At 44.0% G+C, this 20,622-nt stretch overlaps 1 protein-coding gene and 1 long non-coding RNA gene across 2 annotated transcripts; one reads left to right on the top strand and one right to left on the bottom strand.

Moving 5' to 3' along the window:
• Positions 1-1,060: 1,060 nt before the first annotated feature.
• slc22a17 (solute carrier family 22 member 17) lies at positions 1,061-20,621 on the top strand. Its single transcript, XM_040036160.1, has 10 exons — positions 1,061-1,612; positions 3,108-3,668; positions 8,236-8,339; positions 10,102-10,256; positions 10,628-10,793; positions 11,224-11,348; positions 14,933-15,038; positions 15,261-15,484; positions 16,153-16,264; positions 17,844-20,621. The coding sequence occupies exons 2-10, from the start codon at positions 3,195-3,197 to the stop codon at positions 18,118-18,120; spliced, it is 1,743 nt and encodes a 580-aa protein (XP_039892094.1). The 5' UTR covers positions 1,061-1,612; positions 3,108-3,194; the 3' UTR covers positions 18,121-20,621.
• LOC120736183 lies at positions 11,271-16,229 on the bottom strand. The gene is made up of 3 exons (XR_005696431.1): positions 16,117-16,229; positions 15,346-15,530; positions 11,271-11,381 (listed from the first exon to the last, which is right to left on the bottom strand). It is a non-coding gene; the product is annotated as an uncharacterized LOC120736183 (long non-coding RNA).
• Position 20,622: the final 1 nt, after the last annotated feature.

The following is a 20,622-nucleotide window of genomic DNA, read 5'->3' as shown; positions in this document are numbered from 1 at the left end:
GGGCCGAATGGACCTGGTGTCCCTCCATCTGACTTGGGTCCTCTTACATCGTGTGTCAAATCAATTGTCACCAACCTTGGAGTAAAATTTGACACAGCTCTTAAAATGGACAAACAAGTAAATACAGTGGTGAGAAAAAGCTTTTTTCAGTTGAGGCAGCTCTCTAAAGTAAAACCTTTTATTTCTTTTTGTGACTTGGAGAGAGTTTTGCACGCATTTGTGACCACTCGCCTTGATTATTGTAATGGACTTTATATTGGTATTGATCAGGCTTCACTATCACGCTTGCAAATGGTCCAGAATGCTGCTGCTCGCCTGTTGACAGGGACACGCAAACATGAGCACATTACCCCTGTTCTTGCCTCCTTACACTGGTTGCCTGTCCATTTTAGAATTCATTTTAAAATTTTATTGCTTGCTTTTAAAGTCTTAAATGGCCTGGCTCCTTCTTACCTGTCAGACCTTTTACACCAATACACTGCACAAAGGTCTCTCAGATCATCTGACCAGTCACTCCTTGCTGTCCCCATGTCGAGACTGAAACACCGAGGGGACCGAGCTTTCGCTGTTGTGGCCCCCAAACTATGGAACAAACTGCCCCTCCATATTAGGCTGGCCTCAACACTTGAAATGTTTAAATCACTTTTAAAAACACACTTTTTTTCAAAGGCTTTCTAGGAGTATTATCAGAGTCAGTTTGTAGTCAGTTTTTAGTCAGCTGTTGGTCATTCTTAATCTTTGTACTTTGTTAATCTTATTCATTGTATATCTTATTGTTTATTCTACTCATGTTTTGATATTTAATATATACACTGATTTATTTTTATCTTCTTTTTCAATTATATATTTATTTTGTTTATTGATTTCATTGTATGCTTAATGTTTGGTTTTTAACTGCTATCTCTGTTTTATTATTGGAAAGCACTTTGGTCAACTTTGTTGTTTTTAAAGTGCTATATAAATAAAGTTGGATTGGATTGGATTGGATTGGATACACGATCTTTGATTGAGTGGAGCGGGCGGAGGGAGGGGGCTGTCGCTCTGGCGATGTTTGCCGATTCTTCTCGAAGTGAGACTCGCCGCTGGCGGAGCTACTGCCCTTTAAACAGACACGGCTCTCCGCAGTTTTCCACCCGGTCTTTGTCCTTCGCTCCACTTCCTGCCGACGCCTGCCCCTTTAAGGTGATGCCGGGCACAGTTGTGCGTTATTGTTGAATTATTCTGTGTCATGTCGGCAGGGATAAACTTGGACTAAACAACACCGTTACACAGCAACCGACGGTGGGAGTGAAGGAGCAAGCGGAGCATCAACCCCTCCTCCGGCGGCATCATCATATGCTCACGCGGCGGAGGGACGTTGGCTGTGTTTAGGGACTAACGGAGAGTCCGGTGTCCTTGCCTTGTCAAAGGCAAACGATTGTGTTCATCCGAGCCTTGCGGTACTTCTCCGGGACAGACATGTCTGTTTGCGTGGCAGACAGAGCGGAGGAGACGGTGTGAACGCGGTGAAACTCATCCGCTGTCCTCCTCTCTTAAGCCCGCGATGTTTGGGATGTTTCAGAGAGACGACGGGTGGCAGGATTTTGGCTCACAGTTAGCGTCGCTTTAAAGGGTGAGTAACAGTGTGCGCTTTGTTTTGAGGCCGCATAGGGGTGTGTAACACTGGCTGTGTGTGCTGGTCCAGAGTGCCGGGGCAGGTGTCTGCTCAGTCCGCCCGGCCCAGCTGCTTTAACGCCCCTACATCACGCTGCTGTTCTCTCCCTCGTTGCTTCGTTGCTCCTCTTCTGTCCGGCGTACAGCCCAGCCAGCCCCCTCCCTCTTTGTTCACCCCCTCCCCCCCGGTGTCCTTTCCCCTCCTCGCGCGAAAGCTCTTATATAACCCTGTGGGATTCCTTTTTTTCTTAGCAACACTTCCTGGCCCTGTGCGAGGAAAACACGATGACGTTGACCCACGGAGGGACACCATGTGCACCTGCAGAGGAGACTGCTGCTGAGGGGGAGCACTCAGGGCTGCTAGTGGGGTCCCTGAGAACACCCACCGCTTTTCCATTTAGCTCAGGGTAAACAACAACATGTCAGGCTGTGACTGGCATCACAAAGCCTGTGAAATGTGTTATAGCCAGTAGCTGACAGTTTCTACACACTAATTAGAGGCTTATGTTGACATTTCTTGTGCCATGGATTATAATAGTAATGGATATATACATGTTATACTTCCCTAAAGCTCAATGTGATGCTATTAAAATTGGTGGTTTTGTCTAAAAATCCCACACTGAGACATACTTGGCTTCGTGATAATCAGGCTTTGTTTCGAAAGAATCTCGTTCTTTTTCTGTACAGGTGTTTGCACACACACACACACACACACACACCCACAGCTCTGATTGTATCAGGTTAAACGGAGCGTTTAGGTTTTGTTTGACGATGTCACATAAATACGAATGCAGTGGCTGGAGTAAATGCACTGCCTCACTGACCTGTCATCGTAAAACTTTGCAAAGCTTATGCAGCGTGCAGTCCAACAGAGCTGCTGTTCCACTCAGACACATTGTGATCACTTCAAAACTAGCATGCAGTGATACCTTCAGGGGTTGTCATGAATTGGGCCTGTGTTCAAAGACAGAAACAGAAAGTTGGAGGTGCGATGAGAGCAGCTACGAGTTGCATCATGGGAAATGTAGGATCTCTTTCGTGTTGTTGGAAATTGAAAGAGGAATTGATGAAGAATTCCTGGTAGAGCCTGAGTAGTGCTGGATTTCTTGAGCTGATGCTAATGTTTAGGGCAGGATATTGAAAAATTGGGTGAATATTACATATTAATGATATCAAAGTGGTGGCTACTCTGCTGCGTGATGCAGAGAGCTCTGAGAGGATCTGTAACACAGGAAAGGAAGTCTCTTCCGATATCACAGCAGCACTGGCAGATAACATTATCTCTATCTATTATCTATAAACAGTGGATGCGTTTGTTCTATTAAGATGGGCTTAGCTTTGAAACTGAAGCAGCTAAGTGGACTGTGTCGTTGTTGACATGTCAGAGCGTCATATCTGTATCCCATATTGATGCTTGATCTGTAATAATGACGAGTAACCTTCTGCTCACACAGTTTTACCGAAGCTCTACTCTTCTGCCCGGGGACCAGCTTGCTCACCGTCCTCCCTCCTGGTCCTTTGCCTTCAGTACTCCAGCGGCAATGACATCCCCGGACTCCCCGCCGATAGTTTCCCCATCTCCTTGCCCAGCTCCCCCTCCATCCCTCCCCTCCTCCCCTGTGCCCTCTTCCCCAGCGCCATCCTCCTCCTCGATCCCCGCGCCGCCCTCGCTGCCCCCCACCGGTGAAGTGATGGTGCTGGCTCTGGGCCGGAAGAAGCAGAGAGTGCTGATTGCGCTTTCCATCCTGCCCAACCTCTTCCTGGCCTTCCTGCTCTCTTCGGACCCTCTCATCACCCTCCCCCCTCACCACCACTGCCACCTGCCGGGCCCCTTGCCATCGCCTGAAGTGCTGAACGCCTCAGTACCTTGGGAGAAGGGGCGACGGCCCGGGGACAGCGGGGGCCCGTCCCAGTGTAAGCAGTATACCAATAGCAGCCAGTCTGCTGTGGTGGACTGCGAGAATGGATGGGACTACAACGTCACAGAGGGGCTGAAGAACAACATCGTCACTGAGGTAAAGCTTTACTGTGGGATCCTTTGAAGCTCTCTAATTATGGTCTTGGCCTGGATGATTGTTTTAGCTTGGTGAAGGGAAGATGAACTTCTTTTCAGGTGTAGCTTAAGGGCCTTAAAATCATAAAAAAACTTTTTTATACTATATTTTTTCACCATAGCCTTGCAGATCATGAACGCTCACTGTTTTGCAATGCCCCGCAGAACTATGATACAGCTGCACATATACTAACGACTTGGACAAAAAGTCTCCTGCCAGCTCCTCTGAAGGATCACTTGTTTTTTTTTTTAAATGCGTCGTCTTGTTAACTTTAAATGGCACCTCTGTTTTCTTACCTTCACCGTTTTTCAAAGCATGATGTTGACAGCATTGCACACTTAAATGGATCGGTTATGCTCGGAGGATTTTTTTTACCGGGCCTCCTCAAGTAGCTTTGCATGGTTTATGTTAAAAAAGAAGCCTTCCGTATCTTATACTTGGCCTCAGTGCAGTTTATCTTCTATCTAGAACAAACACTTTTAGCACCGCTCCCTTTGAACCAGCTTAGTTCTGAAAAAATGCCAAACAGAAGGTTGTAGAGCCCGGAGCAGAAACTTTGACCCTTCAGAGATCTGCTTTATTCTCACCGCAGGTTTTCTTCATGCATGTGTGTGAAGAAATCAGAGCTTGTTGATTGGTCATAACTGTAACCATAACCTGTGTACAGCATATCCCAGTCTGCTCTTGCTCCTTATGCAATACTGCTTAACCGATTCTTTCGTGTTCAAGTACAGCACCTTCACTCTCTGGGTCTTTATCCTTCTCTGGTTGAATCACTGGTAAAGCTGAGTAGTTTGGTATCATTTCGAAGCCCTCGCAGCTCTGCTAGGGATGAGTTTTGGCCACTGCTATGATGTCACAGCATCATCAGACTTTCATCCAGCTCTGGCCGTGTGCAGGATTGTTGAGCCAAGATGGGTAATAGACACAGAGTCTTTGACAAATGTGAGTTCAATCGATGCCATCAAGGTGGAGAGAGAGAGAGAGAGAAAGAGAGAGAGAGCTTTCAGGGATGTCTTGTCTGAATTGTCAGAGGTCAGACCTCAAAGGTGCTAATTTCACACATCAAAGCCCATTTTGTGGATCTTTAAGCACCCAGTGCTTATTCCTCTTTCATTTGACCAGTTTGGCCATGAGGAGAAGAGCACCTTGATGTTTTTGGTTTTTACAATTTGCTTGACATGATGGTTGCAAAGTGAGTTTCGACAATCCGGTGACTCATTCAGAAATGTGTGTTAACCCACGTCATATTGGCATGTTGTAAGACATGTTTCTTCAGAGAACCATGCCTAGAATGTCAGAGATCAACACCTCGCTAAAGGAGAACAGACCCTGCTTACAATCAGATTAACTCTGCCACAGAAGGACATGAAAATGATGGGAAACTAAGGCTATTACAGCGTATTGTATGCTGTAACATTATAATCCAGTGTTAAGTTGACGGAACAAGCCGTGCACAAGCACAGGAGTGCATTTTGTAAAGTGTTTATGATGTTAAAACTGAGTAGCCTTGATCATTTGTTTCACTGCTGTGAGAACAACTTCCAGTCTTTACACTGCAGTTTGCGTCTCATGTAATCTGTGTGTACACAGCCAGCAGGCAGGCTGAAAGATTATCTTCAGTGGAATATGATAATATTTGTCCTTTAAAAAGAACTGTGGCTCATTATGCTAGTGGAGGTTTGTTTCTCACTGATGTCGCTCGTTTTGTTCACAAAAATGAAGCCAGTCATCGGCACCACTGCTGTTTTCTACCTGTCTCGGTTGTTTTTGTTGATATCAGGCACTCTGTGTGTGATGTTCTGACGTACGCTGATGTGCGTTTTCACCCAGACCTCTGTTTCAAAGACTGTCAGCCCAGTCTTTTTAATGTCTTTAGCAGCCTTGATGGCAGCTAACCTTTCTCGCCAGGCTGATCACTATTTGGCCTGTTTCTTTTTTTGTGCCCACATGTGGGGAACCACACCCAGCTCTAATTTATGGTGTAAGGGCAGCTTGCTTGTAACCCACCCCATACCACTGCAGCAAGCTGAAGACACTGGAAGACTTTAGCAGAAGTGTTTGCCTGTAGTCCTCTCTGTCCCTGGGCTTTTAGAGTCAGGCTAACGTATTTCATCAGGCTAGCTGGCAGGGTGATTGAGCGTTCCTCCAGAGCTGCTTTGCTTTGCTGGCAGTCTGGCAAGCAGGAAGCAGGACCGCCTCTGATCAGCCTCATCGCTTCCACGGGTCAATAAAGACCATCACTTTAATACAGGCAAACTTTACTTACCACCTCTATGCTGTGGATCTGTAAACTAAAGCACACAAACTGCCATGCCTGTTGAAATATAAAACAGTGATATTTAACATCCTTTGTCTTTGGTTTAATGTAAAACTATGAATTTGTGACTTGTGAGCTGCGAGTTTGTTAGAGCGGTTGTTCATGTTGATGGTTATGAGGACATGCTTGCAGGTTTTGTTCGTTACTGGAGGCACAAACCTGCTGCTTTCTGGTCCTCTCTCTCTCTCTCTAAACCAGCCTGGTAGCTTTCAGGACTTGTTTGTGTGCATTTTCTCCTCATCCTCGTCTTCCACAGCATTCCACGCGTATGAGCGCTCCGGGTTGCATGGTGTTCACTGTTGTGACTGTGTGTCTCAGCAACGGGACAGCTGATGTTATGTGATGGGCTTTAATGTTTAAAGCCCGTTTAATGTCTTTAATGTTTCTGTGCACGGGTTCCAATTATGTAAGGCCGCTTAAATAACAAAAAAAATCACGGCCCTCTGCTCAGTCTCCCTCTAGATCATTAAAACCATTTTGCTTTCAGCAGCCAACAGGAAGCGACGTTAGCAGGACTCAGCTGTAAATGCAAATCAGTGGCTCGGCTTAATGTGATTAAACTCGGATCTGAGAGCAGAGATCTTTATTTTTTTTTCCTTTTTAACAGATGTGCTGACTTTCTGTGTGGCTAACTCATGCAGTCACACGGGCATTTGTTTTCTAATCCACTCAGTGAACCTCGTACCGTTTTATTGTTGCGGTGCTAACGAGTGATTATAGCAATACACCCACTATATGTATCGTGACCACACACATGCATGTGTGTAATGTCGTTACATCTTCCTGTGTTTCTAGTATTTGTCTAATGGGCTTTTCTTCCCTATTGTAAGACAGCTGTGTTTACACCAGGGAGTGTATATATCATTTTTGCATAAATGCATAAATGGACCAGAACTAATGTCAGAGAAAAAACTTTTTTTGTTTTTGTTTTGTAAACTAAAATCTCTGACTTTGTTAATTTAATTAGTCAAATAACACATTTATTAATTAGTAAGTCAAGCGTACTGGCTCCCTTTATACATTTATTAGACTGTGCTACTGAGCTGTCTTTTGAGGGTGGTGTATCCACTTTTAACTCCACTGCTGTGTGGTGGTTATTACCGAGGGATGTGAACAATTTAGATTTAATTACTTTGGCTGACGTTCTTTATTTTTATACTTACACTGCAGTAGATGGCAGACACTATGCAGCCTCTAAATGAACAAATGTGGGGATAACATGCTGTTAAATGATCAGGGAGTTAAAGAAAAACACAGATCACAAACAAGATGGAGGCAGTCACCTCGATGTCATCCATTGGTTAGTGAGGTTAATTATTAATCCCTGAGCTGAGCATTTTTCCCTCTAATGACCTGAAACTAGTGAGTGAGCCCATCAAATAATTACGAAAGTGTTTAGTGATGTTAGAGTTGAAGGAGCCAAAGGCTGATTTCTCTACTACACTGAAACAGACTTTTATACAAGCAAAAATCTTTTTTGCTTTTCAGCTTATAAATTTGAGACTTCCACACTGGTGCCATGTTGTACAGTACTAACCATTAATCAAACCTAATTCATCTTTAGCTCAACTGGACAGGAGGAAAAAAAGGAGGTACTGTCTTGTGCTGCCATTCAGCAGTTTTGCTGAATACGCCAATTATTTACCAAATGAAACTGTAAAAGCGACAAAGCACTAAGTGGGCAAAGTACAATTAACAAGGTGTCTTGTTGCTAAATGCCCCCAAAATATCAGCAGTGAAGCAATCTTTGACAACTGATGCATTCAACCAGTCCCCTGAACCTGTGAGGTGTATAAATATATTGCTTCGGAGTTGGGTTCAAAATGGACAATAATGGGATCATTGTTTCTAACAGTTTATTTCAGTAATTTTACATGGCGATTCTGCACCTCTGCCCAGGCTGACCAGATGTCACCATTTTTATTTCTTGTCTCCCTGTCCCACATTTTGAGTAGTTCTGCAGGATGTTGTTTAAAATCGGCCTTTTACCCAATGCATGTGAAGAAAGCAGAGAAGGCTTATTGCAGTTCAGTGGAGGCTAGGCTGTCTACTGTCACGCCCATTAGGAAATGTTACAAGTTACTAAACAGTCACAAGCTTTGCAGATTTTGTTGGAAATGATGGAAGACCAACCATCTACAAAGAAAATGAAACTGCTTGTTGCTAACTTGATTGGATATTAACTGACAGACCTCTCTCCCTCCACAGTGGGATCTGGTGTGTGGTCAGTACTGGCTGGTCCCAGTGGAGGAGGTGTGTTTCATCCTGGGCGTCCTGACTGGCTGTCTCTGCTTGGGCTACGCTGCTGACAGGTAATGTATGCTCACACACACCCCCATCAGGGTTTCCTGCAGGTCTGTTTTTCATGGCAAGCAAACATCAAGAATGAACACTCAGCAGCCGGAAGGACAACACATACAGCCAAAAAGTGAGTTAATAAGTTACTGAGGCAGTTTGGAGAGATTGTTTGTGCCTTTCTTGTTTGGTCACTATGGACAGACCCACACGGCACACAATGGCAGCCCATTGTGGGCTGAGTACTGGGGTGATTAGTAGGGCACATCTGGACACCGTGAAGCAGCCCATAGTGCGGGCTGACTGTGGGCTGCCCACATTTAGCAGAGAGGAGCATCCAATGGGGCCCATTGTAGGCCCACTATGGGTTTCCCACAGAAAACCCTTTACAGGGACCCCAAACTGCTATGGGCTAACCTACAAGGGGCCCATTTCTGTGGGGTGTCCATAGTGGGGACCCAAAAGGACAAAACTGAACCGTGACCTCCATGAACTAGCCTGTATATGCGCCCCAAAAGGACAACACCGCTGTGGCATCTGTGCACAATAAATGTGAGCGTGCCCTGTGCACAGCCCCACAGTTCACCCACAGTTACCCTCCGTGGGCCCACATGGGCATGCTTCCTGGGAACATGTTCCAATAAAAGCCAGCCCGTCTGTGTGCAGACATCTGTGCTGTCAGATCATTTTGTTCCTCATTATTCTCTGTCCTCTTCTTACTTTGCAGTTTCATTACCTCACAGTCGTCATGCAGCACACAGAGACACATTCAGAAAAAGTAGCACGGTTTGCAGAATGAAATGGACTATAGATTTACTGTGGCCTGCCAGTGCTTCCTCTATCCAACAGCAAGTTGTGGCCTCAGGCCAAATGCCATTTCATAAACTCTTTTTATTTATTACAGTAAGATATAATTTGTGATGGAGGAAAAATACTGCTGTTTACTCAAGAAAATCTCATGGCTGTATTACAAACAATTTACCTCCCACAAGCAATTAATGGCAAATACATTTATGCTAAATTTCCATGCTTTATTTTGCTCAGTGGCCTCGGATGAGTCACACAAGTGAACCAGTGTGTGTCGTTTGAAGGCGAAGCTCTAGTTTTTGGGGGCAACTGCGAGGGAGATGATGCCACAGCTAACAGCTCTCATTAATTTGCTGACCAATTGAGCATAGCATTTGTTTGTTTAGACCGGTGAATTAATGGTGCCTCCTTGGGGGCACATGAAGAAGAAAAGGGAGCATTGCTAAGCTGCATGTTAGAAACTAAACAAGCAAACAAAAACTGGCTAATCGTTCATTAGTGAACAGTCGTGCTTTCCACTTGAGCTGTTTTTGGAAACGCAGCTTCCCTAAGCCTCTGTGATTGCAGCATTTCTTAGGCTCTTTCTTTTATTTATTTTTTTATTCTAAACTCTTCGCGAGCTCTAAATTGTTCTGATTAATTTGTTTGTCTGGTAAACTACATGAAACTGGAAGTATAATGGCAGCATTAATGCTTAATGATGCTGTAAAAGTGTAGACTTCAAAGGGTGGCTCCCTGTTGTGTCTAAACTCTGTCAGTAGACTCCTGTCCTATTTTCTGTTCTATTCCCTCTCCGTGTTAATATTTAAGCACACGAGCAGCTGCTGCATTATCAGCATGTACAGTGTGATTTATGTTGTTGTGCATCTGCTCCTGTACATGTGTTTTAATTTATCCCTGTTAATTTGAATCTGTGTTTGCTTACTTTGCTGAGTTTTAATCGTGTGTCTGTATCTCTGTGCTTCCCTGCAGGCTGGGCAGGTCCAAGACCCTCCTGACCTCTCTGACCCTCTCGGTGGTGTTCGGGGTGCTCGTGTGCGTCTCCCCGTACCCTTCTGTCTTCATCGTCATGCGTTTCTGTCTGGCGGCGGCCAGCGCGGGAGTCTATCTTACTCTGTATATCACCCGTGAGTGTTTCAGCCTTGAAGGATGGGCGTCATTTGTTTCATCAGAACCCACGGATCATCACACAGGAACAAACACTGTAATATGCAAACAGTCATGCACAGATGGTTTCCTCCACAGTACAGTCACCTACCTGAACTTCACCTGAAATCTCAGAGAGTCTCAGTTCAGTAATTCCTCTCTCCTTTTCCTTGTGCCGCTAATGAGGCCTAGTGATCAAATCTACTTCTTCTAGCTTGCATTATATTTCAATGGAACCAAGTTTTGGGGCACATGATATTTATATTCTCTTGTTTTTAAATGTTTAATCTTTCAGAATCTGAAAAGTGTAAATAAAAGATTAGTTAGCTTTGACATTGTGTTGTTTGTTCAGGTCTGGAGCTGTGTGAGCCGTCTCTCAGGCTGATGGCCACCACGCTGGCTGGCCTGACGACTGTAGCCGGGGAGCTGCTGCTGCTGGCCGTGGCCCTCGGGTGCCAATCTTGGAGGGGCCTGCTGGGAGCTGGGTCCGCCCCACTAACACTCTTTCTCAGCTACGGGTAGGAATGTGTCTCTTGTTATTTTTACTCAGGCTTTTACTTTCTGAATCATGAAGGAACCTGGGAGTGGTTTCGCCAGCTGACTTATTAAAGCTTTGTTAGATGGTATTGATTCCAATCCCCTTTTCACACTGAGCTGGTGTCAGAACATATTAGAGCTCCTTTGTTTAAGGTCCGCAGTCCCTCTCAGATCTGGGTAACATACCGCATTATCAGAGATTATAAAAAGATTACTGGCAGCGAATTGCAGGTTTTAATAAGAGAGGATTATAGAACTTTGCTTCTTTGTGACCCGCGCTGGTTAGTTTTTATACCGAAGCAGCAAATTCAGGTGAAAGCAACAAAACCTTAAAGCTTCTAATTAGTTTTAGTGCTGAGTAAAGGTCATCTGAGATCAAAGAGTTAAAGTATATTCCTCCTCCTCCTGCAGAGTTCCTGGGGTGTTTCCAGAATCTCCTCGCTGGCTCCTTCTGTCGGAGCGATCTTCAGACATGAACGCATTCAGCGAGAGAAGAAACTCCAACAGAGACGTGAGGGACGACGAGAGCTTCACAGGTGTGTTTGCAGCACTGACGTTAGATCCTCGTTCTGTAAACGAAGAACAAATTCCCACTTTACCTCACTGCAGGGTTCAGCGCCAGGCGCTCGGCTTACGAAGCCTGCATTATTTATGGAATAACTGTGGCCGTGTGTTTCAATGTATATGACCCTCTCACGCACCACTTCCAAGAGCGGTAATGATGCTCAATTACTATTCATGATTTATTAAGAGCGGATGGTTCCTGCATTAAAATGGAAACATAATGGGACGTAATGACTCGCTGTTAAAAGATGGCCTAAGGCCAGGCGACCACTGAGCTCTGCCACTGTTTACATGTCAAATATGTTTCCAGCTACGTAGTGTCAACTTTGCACTGTTCAGTAACCTCTGTGTTCTGCTAGCATTAGCTGTACTGAGGTTGATAGTTGTTAATCGTTGCAAAATCTACATTTTATGTTTCCATTCTGAGTGTATTAAACCCCCCCACAAAGCTTTTAACCTAAATTTGTTCATATTCTTTTATGTCGAGCTCTCATTCACAGATAAAGTGATCAAAGAACATCCCCTTTTGTTGTGATTACAGTTCAGATCAAATTAAAATGGGGATTTATTTGGGTGGTTACTGTAATGCTGTCACGCTAGCAGGAAGGACACTGAGGAATACTGATGACGTGCGGAAATGTTTCATGTAGCAACAAGTCTTAAAGAGAAATGGTGTGAATATATTTGCTGGCCGTGTTTCTCTCCTGGAGAAGTATCTCAGCACCTGAGGCTAGATGAGGCTTACATAACTCTGACCTATATTTATCACAACAAGATGATAAAGATGTGCTGTAAGGACATGCTATAAAATAATCCTTCACGGCACCACCTACACATGATTGGCATATCAAAGTTAACAATAAGACTGAACTACAGGGAGTGCAGAATTATTAGGTAAGTTGTATTTTTGAGGAATAATTTTATTATTGAACAACAACCATGTTCTCAATGAACCCAAAAAACTCATTAATATCAAAGCTGAATGTTTTTGGAAGTAGTTTTTAGTTTGTTTTTAGTTTTAGCTATTTTAGGGGGATATCTGTGTGTGCAGGTGACTATTACTGTGCATAATTATTAGGCAACTTAACAAAAAACAAATATATACCCATTTCAATTTATTTTTACCAGTGAAACCAATATAACATCTCCACATTCACAAATATACATTTCTGACATTCAAAAACAAAACAAAAACAAATCAGCGACCAATATAGCCACCTTTCTTTGCAAGGACACTCAAAAGCCTGCCATCCATGGATTCTGTCAGTGTTTTGATCTGTTCACCATCAACATTGCGTGCAGCAGCAACCACAGCCTCCCAGACACTGTTCAGAGAGGTGTACTGTTTTCCCTCCTTGTAAATCTCACATTTGATGATGGACCACAGGTTCTCAATGGGGTTCAGATCAGGTGAACAAGGTGGCCATGTCATTAGTTTTTCTTCTTTTATACCCTTTCTTGCCAGCCACGCTGTGGAGTACTTGGACGCGTGTGATGGAGCATTGTCCTGCATGAAAATCATGTTTTTCTTGAAGGATGCAGACTTCTTCCTGTACCACTGCTTGAAGAAGGTGTCTTCCAGAAACTGGCAGTAGGACTGGGAGTTGAGCTTGACTCCATCCTCAACCCGAAAAGGCCCCACAAGCTCATCTTTGATGATACCAGCCCAAACCAGTACTCCACCTCCACCTTGCTGGCGTCTGAGTCGGACTGGAGCTCTCTGGCCTTTACCAATCCAGCCACGGGCCCATCCATCTGGCCCATCAAGACTCACTCTCATTTCATCAGTCCATAAAACCTTAGAAAAACCAGTCTTGAGATATTTCTTGGCCCAGTCTTGACGTTTCAGCTTGTGTGTCTTGTTCAGTGGTGGTCGTCTTTCAGCCTTTCTTACCTTGGCCATGTCTCTGAGTATTGCACACCTTGTGCTTTTGGGCACTCCAGTGATGTTGCAGCTCTGAAATATGGCCAAACTGGTGGCAAGTGGCATCTTGGCAGCTGCACGCTTGACTTTTCTCAGTTCATGGGCAGTTATTTTGCGCCTTGGTTTTTCCACACGCTTCTTGCGACCCTGTTGACTATTTTGAATGAAATGCTTGATTGTTCGATGATCACGCTTCAGGAGCTTTGCAATTTTGAGACTGCTGCATCCCTCTGCAAGATATCTCACTATTTTTGACTTTTCTGAGCCTGTCAAGTCCTTCTTTTGACCCATTTTGCCAAAGGAAAGGACGTTGCCTAATAATTATGCACACCTGATATAGGGTGTTGATGTCATTAGACCACACCCCTTCTCATTACAGAGATGCACATCACCTAATATGCTTAATTGGTAGTAGGCTTTCGAGCCTATACAGCTTGGAGTAAGACAACATGCATGAAGAGGATGATGTGGACAAAATACTCATTTGCCTAATAATTCTGCACTCCGTGTATGTTTTTATAGCTGACATCTGTGAGCGGCAGACACAGATCAAGGACACAGTTCTGTAGTGAAGTTTCGCTGCAGTCGGAAAAAGTGTAGCAGTATGAGGTGATGAAGAACATCATGTTTCATTTGTTTCATATGATCCATTAAAGGCCTTGAATTTCTCTCTCCACTTAGTCCTATGCTTTTACACACTCAGTGTTTCTGATTGGCTGATAACTGCATATTTGTCGGCTGCACAACCATGATGCGAATTTCCAGTTCTACCACAAGCCAAACGTGCATGTTTGTCTGTTAGACTGCAGTGACTGTGCAGGCCATTTAACGACAGTGAACTCATGTTTCATGTTCAGGAAGCCAGTCTGAGACGTTCTCAGATGTTCTCAGCTTTGTGACGTGGTCCTGCGATAAGCAGCCATCAGTAGCCGTCAGACACTCTGGAATAGACGGGGTCAGCAGCAATACTCAGGCATGCTCACTTGCTACTAAGGGGTCCAAAGTGTGCCAAGAAAATATCCTTTACACCATTACATCATCACCACAAGGCAGGACGGATCGATGTGTATATGTTTACATCAAATTCGGACACGTCCCTCTGTATGTGACGGCAGAAATCCCGTCCCATGAGAGCAGGCAGTTTTGCTGAGCTTTGTCAATTGTAATCTCAGTTTGCTGCTCTTAGCTGTATTCAGATGCTCTTCTGCATACCTTGGTTGTAATGAGCGATTATTTGAGCTTCAGTTTCCTTGAGATCAACTCAGAGCAGTCTGGCTGAGCTCCTCTGATCTCTGACATCAACGAGACATTTTCTCTTAGACTTTCCTCTTAAACCTCACAGCTGGCTGTTGACTTACAGTTAAATTGTCTCATGTTCTGGGTCCTTTATTAAACATTTCTGCACAGCTTACAAATGCTAATGTAATGAACACATCACTGTGGTTCCTACTGTAATTGTACAGTTTATTAAATGGCCTCCTTATGGCCAGATTGAGACTCCACACGTGTCCTCCTGCACGTCTCTTTTCCCTCTAGTAATAAGCTGACAGCGAGCGATTGATCAGCGAGGAACCAGGTCAGGCCGTCCTCGTCTGTGTTACCCGACTGTCATTTTTCTTTTCTCCTCTGCAGAGCTGGATTCAGAGCCAGCCCCCTCCTCAAAGCCCCACCTGTCCTTCCCTGAGCTCTTCCACAGCAGGAACATCTGGAAGAACATGTGCGTGCTCGGCTTCACCTCGTAAGTCATCTCACACTCTTGACATTATTTCAGCAACGCAGCAGTTTGGAGTCACTCCTTTGTGTTTGCGCAGTGTCTCATTTACAGCTCTGGCTGCCGCTGCCTCATATTTCATGCTTAAAGTGCTGCGAGACTCACCTTTGCTCGCTCATCTTTTCTATTTAAAACCTGTTTGGAAACACGAGTGCTTACTCTTTTGTTTCTCTGCCCTTCCTCCCTCAGATTCATCTCTCACGGCATTAGTCACTGTTACAGCTCTTTCCGAGGTGACGTCAGGGGCACCGCCCCCAGCTTCTATTGGACGTACCTGCTCTCTGTGTGTGCAGGCGGTGGGGCCTGGCTGTTGCTTTGGATGACCGTAGACAGGTGCGGTCGCCGCGGCATCCTGCTTCTCTCCATGACGATGACGGGGCTGGCCTCTTTGATCCTCCTGGGACTCATGGAGTGTAAGCCGGCTTTAGTTGGTAGCAGAATAGTTTTCTCCAAGTAAATCTAGAGTCAAGTAAGGAAGGCTATTAATAAAAGTCAAGGTGGGTACAGTTTCACTTCAGTACCCTGTTGTTAGAGAGCCATTATGTTCGGATTAAAATCTTTGTTTGTTTAAATCCTGACTGGAATTTAAGTTGATGCTGATTCTGGGGCCATGTTGGATCCATCCCTCTCACACATCCTACTGCTCTCACTTCAGGCATTATGAAGTGTATTAGGAGCAAACCACTCAGCCCTGTTAATGGAAAAACCCGACCTGTGTTTTTTAATTTTTGCTCCCCCTCGACAACATTGTCTATGGAAAATCTGCTGTTGCCCAAATCTTGGTCTCCCCCTTGTGGCTGAAACCGAGTATGGCTTTCAGTTTATGTAGGACACTGCAGTGACAGCAAAGTCAAAGCTGTGTCCGGCCCTGAGCTTTAATCATGCATCAAAGCCTGAGAGGACAGTGGTGAGTGTTGTGGATCCTCTCAGTGGATGTTTATTGGTCCCTATGATTTGCAAAGGCTCATGGAAGCAAGATGTTGCAGTTTGATTCATAAATTAGAAAAACTAATGTCATAATAGATGCATGGTAGAAATGCTACACCTCAAAGGTTATCCCTGCTCTCCTCCTCCCTGTTAGATCTCAGTGAGACGGCCATCACGATTTTCTCAGTGCTGGGTCTCTTCTCTTCCCAAGCCACCGCCTCCCTCTGCATCCTCTTCACTGCAGAGGTCATGCCTACCATCATCAGGTAACACAGCAGCACTCTACAGTCACTCTGCAGCTCTTTTACTACGATGTTGTCCTTCTTGTAGTGTAGGTGAAAAAGAAATGCCAGCGTAGAAGGCGTTGATGTTTTTCTGTCAGTAAGAGCGTGTGCGGGCTGCCAGAATGAATCACAACATGTGAAATGCAGCAAATGTTAAAGAGAGGAAATTAAACAATTTGATACCACAACAACAGCTGTCTTTCTAAGTAGGAGGAGTTTCAAAAACAATGGAAGTATTTTTCCAGATTTGGTATAAAAAATCGATCTGTTATCTAAGAAAATAATTGACTTTGTGGAGAAGAGAGATGAGAATACTTTGAAGTACAGTGAGATCTGCAAACAAACATCGTTTCCAACTCTGTGTGAGGGCAAAACAATCAGCGCCCAACAGACGACGGGAAGGACGACCTGCTCCGAAAACCTCCCCGAGGCCTGAAAAGGAGGCATCGGTCCCCCCCTAAAAAAATCATTATTTGTAACAGATGTAATAAGCTGAGACTTTTAATGAGTTTGGGTTCATCAAATCTTTATAGTTATTATAGCTGTGCGTTTTGCATTTTATAAATATTTTTTCTTTTGTTTTTGACTTTTTGTTTTAATTCACTTAAATTTAATTCATTTGGTTTCCAGAGCAGCTTTAGTCATTTCAGTTTAGCCTTTAGTTTTATTTCTTTTTTGCTTATTTATTTGTTTATTTATTTATCAAGTATTAATGTGTTCAGGGATCATACCAGAGGCAAGATTTAGGAACATCAGTACAGGCATAACAAAAAACACACTGTTTGAAAATCTCAATAATCGTGAGCGTGGCAGCCTCATGAGGCAAGGTGGGATAATAAATTTGGCCAAACTAACAGATACTAAAACTAAGAAGTTTTTAAGTTCACAAAATTTTAATTTTAGATTCTTTTTCAAATTTTTTTTATTTTATTTTTGACTTAAAATGTTTTTTTCACATTTAGTTTAGTTGTAATGAACTACAATAAGCTTGGGCTAACACAACAGCTTTGTTAGCTGAACCTAGTTATAGAGTCATCAACAAAAGGCTTGACTGAGTCACCATGTTTACCATTAAAGAAACTACCATTAAAGAAAACTGGAAAAATGGGGCGACTGTGGTTCAGGGGGTTGGGAAGCTCATCTGTAACCGGAAGGTTGCCGGTTTGATCCCCCAGCTCTCTCTGTCCTGGTTGTTGTGTCCTTGGGCAAGACACTTCACCTACCGCCTACTGGTGTTCCTCAGAGGGGCCGATAGCGCGATATGGCAGCCTCGCTTCTGTCAGTCTGCTCCAGGGCAGCTGTGGCTACAACTGTGGTTTGCCTGCACCAGTGTGTGAATGAATAGTGGAATTGTAAAGCGCTTTGGGTGCCTAGAAAAGCGCTATATAAATGCAATCTATTATAATTATTATTATTATTATTATTATTATTAAAAATGATAATTGATGAAAAGATAAGCAGAAATTGTATTAAGTGTAAGTAAATCTTGTCAGTTAACTGTGTGTGTGTGTGTGTGTGTGTGTGTGTGTGTGTGTGTGTGTGTGTGTGTGTGTGTGTGCAGAGGGAGCGGTGTAGGAGCCGTGCTCGCTCTGGGCTGCGTGGGCCGTCTCAGCTCCCCTCTCATGGACCTGCGAAACCACTACGGCTACTTCCTGCACCACGTCGTCTACTCCTCTCTGGCTCTGCTGGCCGTACTGTCCATCCTGCTGCTGCCCGAGAGCAAGAGGAAGCCGCTGCCCCAGACGCTGGCCGACGGTGAGCAGTACAGACGCCCCCCGCTGGGCAGGAGGAGACGGGACAATGTGCCGCTGCTGGCGACCCCCAACCCAGAGACCTAAAATACACAGAGGGACGGACTCTGTTAACACCACTCACTTTTACAGCCAGGACATTTTTCATCAATCATATTCATGTAGAGGACAGACAAAGCAATATAAAAACCTAATAGGTAACCCAGAGCGACGGAGAGAAAAGGGCTGCAACAGATCATCACCGATCAGCATCCACGACACTGATGACAGCGATCAGACTTTCAGCTTTTTAACATATCATCGCTACAGACGTTAGCGATTGGGTGGAGCTGCCGTCATCTTCGTGTTTCTCTTTTTCCCGCCGTTCAGATGTGTGTTAATGTCCTTGTGAAGACACACAATCTTCACACGCATCTCCATCTCTTTCTGGCCGGACGGCGGCTCCCGCCCCCGCCGCGTGAAACACACCAGCACCCACTGCTGCACGCCATCCTCCATCCTGAGTGTGTCCATCACAGAGATGCTAGCTGCTTAGCATATTTGACTTGAAGAGTAGTCGTCGGTTATTCCTAGCATTTGTTTTAACCTAGAATCATGTGTTTGTTTTCTTTTTTTTTTGCGTGTGTTTGCTGCAACATGTCCTCAGAGCTGTACAAAAGTCAGTTTTGTACCATTTTCTGTGACCTTTGTCGTAAATCCGTCTAGCTCTCCGAGCGGAGGAGGAACCACAGTTCTCAGACATGTGATGTAACACTTGACAGGATTGTTGGGGTTAAACGCCTTGTAAATACTCTAGAGTTAGTTTCTTTAACTTCCTGGGGCATCTGAGTTGTGTTAAAGCAGACCCTGTGGCTGGATCCTTACAGTACAGTATGCTATGCAGTGAGGAAAAGCACTTTGAATCTTTTTTCTCTCTTCCTTCCTTCCTTTTTTTTTTTTTTTTTTTTTAAATAATGTTGAATCATTTGATTGAAGTCTTCAAAATCAAGGGAATAACAAGTCAGCTATTATAAATATTTGGAACAAAGGCTAAAACTTCTCTGAGCAGAGAACAAATGGTGGAAATCCACTCACTGACTCTGGCCTGGAGCCAGCGGTATTTATATGTCTGTTTATATTTATGTTGTTCTTAAGCTTAATTAGTAAATTATCCAGAAGCATTAAGCTAAACTGGGTTGACATGGAATGAACCTTCCATTCTCTGGTGTCATTATTCAATAACAGTCAAGCTGTTGACCGTCACAACATTCCTATCTGCATGTCTGAAATCACTGAAGGGCTTTTTTTATGTATGTCCTCAGAAGCTAATAGTCAATACGTCTCTAGATGACCAGTCTCAGCTGTAAGAGAACAGACGGGTACCACAAACTCTAGTAGAAGTTTTTAAACGTGCTTTAAACAGCACACTTACTTTATTTTTTCTGAAGCTGAACGTGGAGTTATGATGGAGGTCGTCTGTTATTTTTAAATGAATGTTTATTCATGCTGGAGAAAGGACCTGATGATTACACTCCATTGGATTTGAATGGGAGTTGCAGAGGGCCCCGGAGCTCCAAATTAACCCCTGACTCCTCCTCCTCAAGCACGCTCCTGCGAGGTTTTCAGTCTCTAGTATGCTGGCTGAAGCCGTATCACGTATGGCACAAATTCAACCGTGTGTGTATGAGTGTATTTTCCCCCCCTCAAGTTCACACCTGTGTGAATCTGTGTGTGTGTGTGATTTTAAACAGGACGGAGGTTTTGGTTAATTTGGACTCTGAGCACTGAGCACTAATTGTGAAGGACGCACACCTCAGCTGATGGTCTCTTTCCCCGTCAGCCTTTGGTACATCTTTTTTCTTTTCCTGTGTACGTTGCACTCAAATCCTAACACTTATACACTGATAATTATTATCACTATGATTAACTTGGCTCGAATAATGTTATGTCTGACAACATTGATGATGTGTTCAATGATGAGTGTGATGCAATTAACTATAGCCTGATTTCATGTCAAATAAAACTGATTAAAAAGCGTATGATGTGAGCAGTTTTGACTCGGGCAACCTTGATGTATACACTTCATTTGAAGAATCACTTTGGAAGTTTCTTCCTGTCCGTTCTTCTTTGTCTGTTTGTTCTGCAGGAATTTCAGCATCTCCTTTTTCATGCATGTTGTCCTCGTCCTGTGCTCCATGATGTTTTAGAGGTCATGTAACTCTGGGTTTAGTTGGCCTAGAGGTTTCTTGGTGATTTTAAAGTCATATTATTCACATATTCCCCCTCACAGTTGCTAACAAGGCTTTTTGGGTTTATCTATATCCAAATCAATACCCCAATGATCCACGTTTCCTATTCCGTACACATTTTGGAGGCATATTTGTAAAATGGATGTGTGGAAAACTGATTTTCTTGAAATGCGGATAGAAAGGATTATCAGCTAACCTAAGCAAACAAAGTTTGATTAAAATATGAATAAATCGTTGTAATCTCCATTATGCGCAGGGTTGTATAACAGATGTTGTCTCTTTGTGCTGCTTGACTAAGCAAATTAAATAAGTGGCTGAGTAATCAAGTCGTGAAAATAAAGCGATGGTCTTTAGTGAAAAC

The sequence above is a fragment of the Simochromis diagramma genome, unplaced genomic scaffold (genome assembly GCF_900408965.1).
Source record: "Simochromis diagramma unplaced genomic scaffold, fSimDia1.1 OVJJ01000271.1, whole genome shotgun sequence".
Classification (NCBI taxonomy): Eukaryota; Metazoa; Chordata; class Actinopteri; order Cichliformes; family Cichlidae; genus Simochromis; species Simochromis diagramma.
Note: the sequence above shows the minus strand (reverse complement) of the source record. Positions and strands in the feature narration are given on the sequence as shown.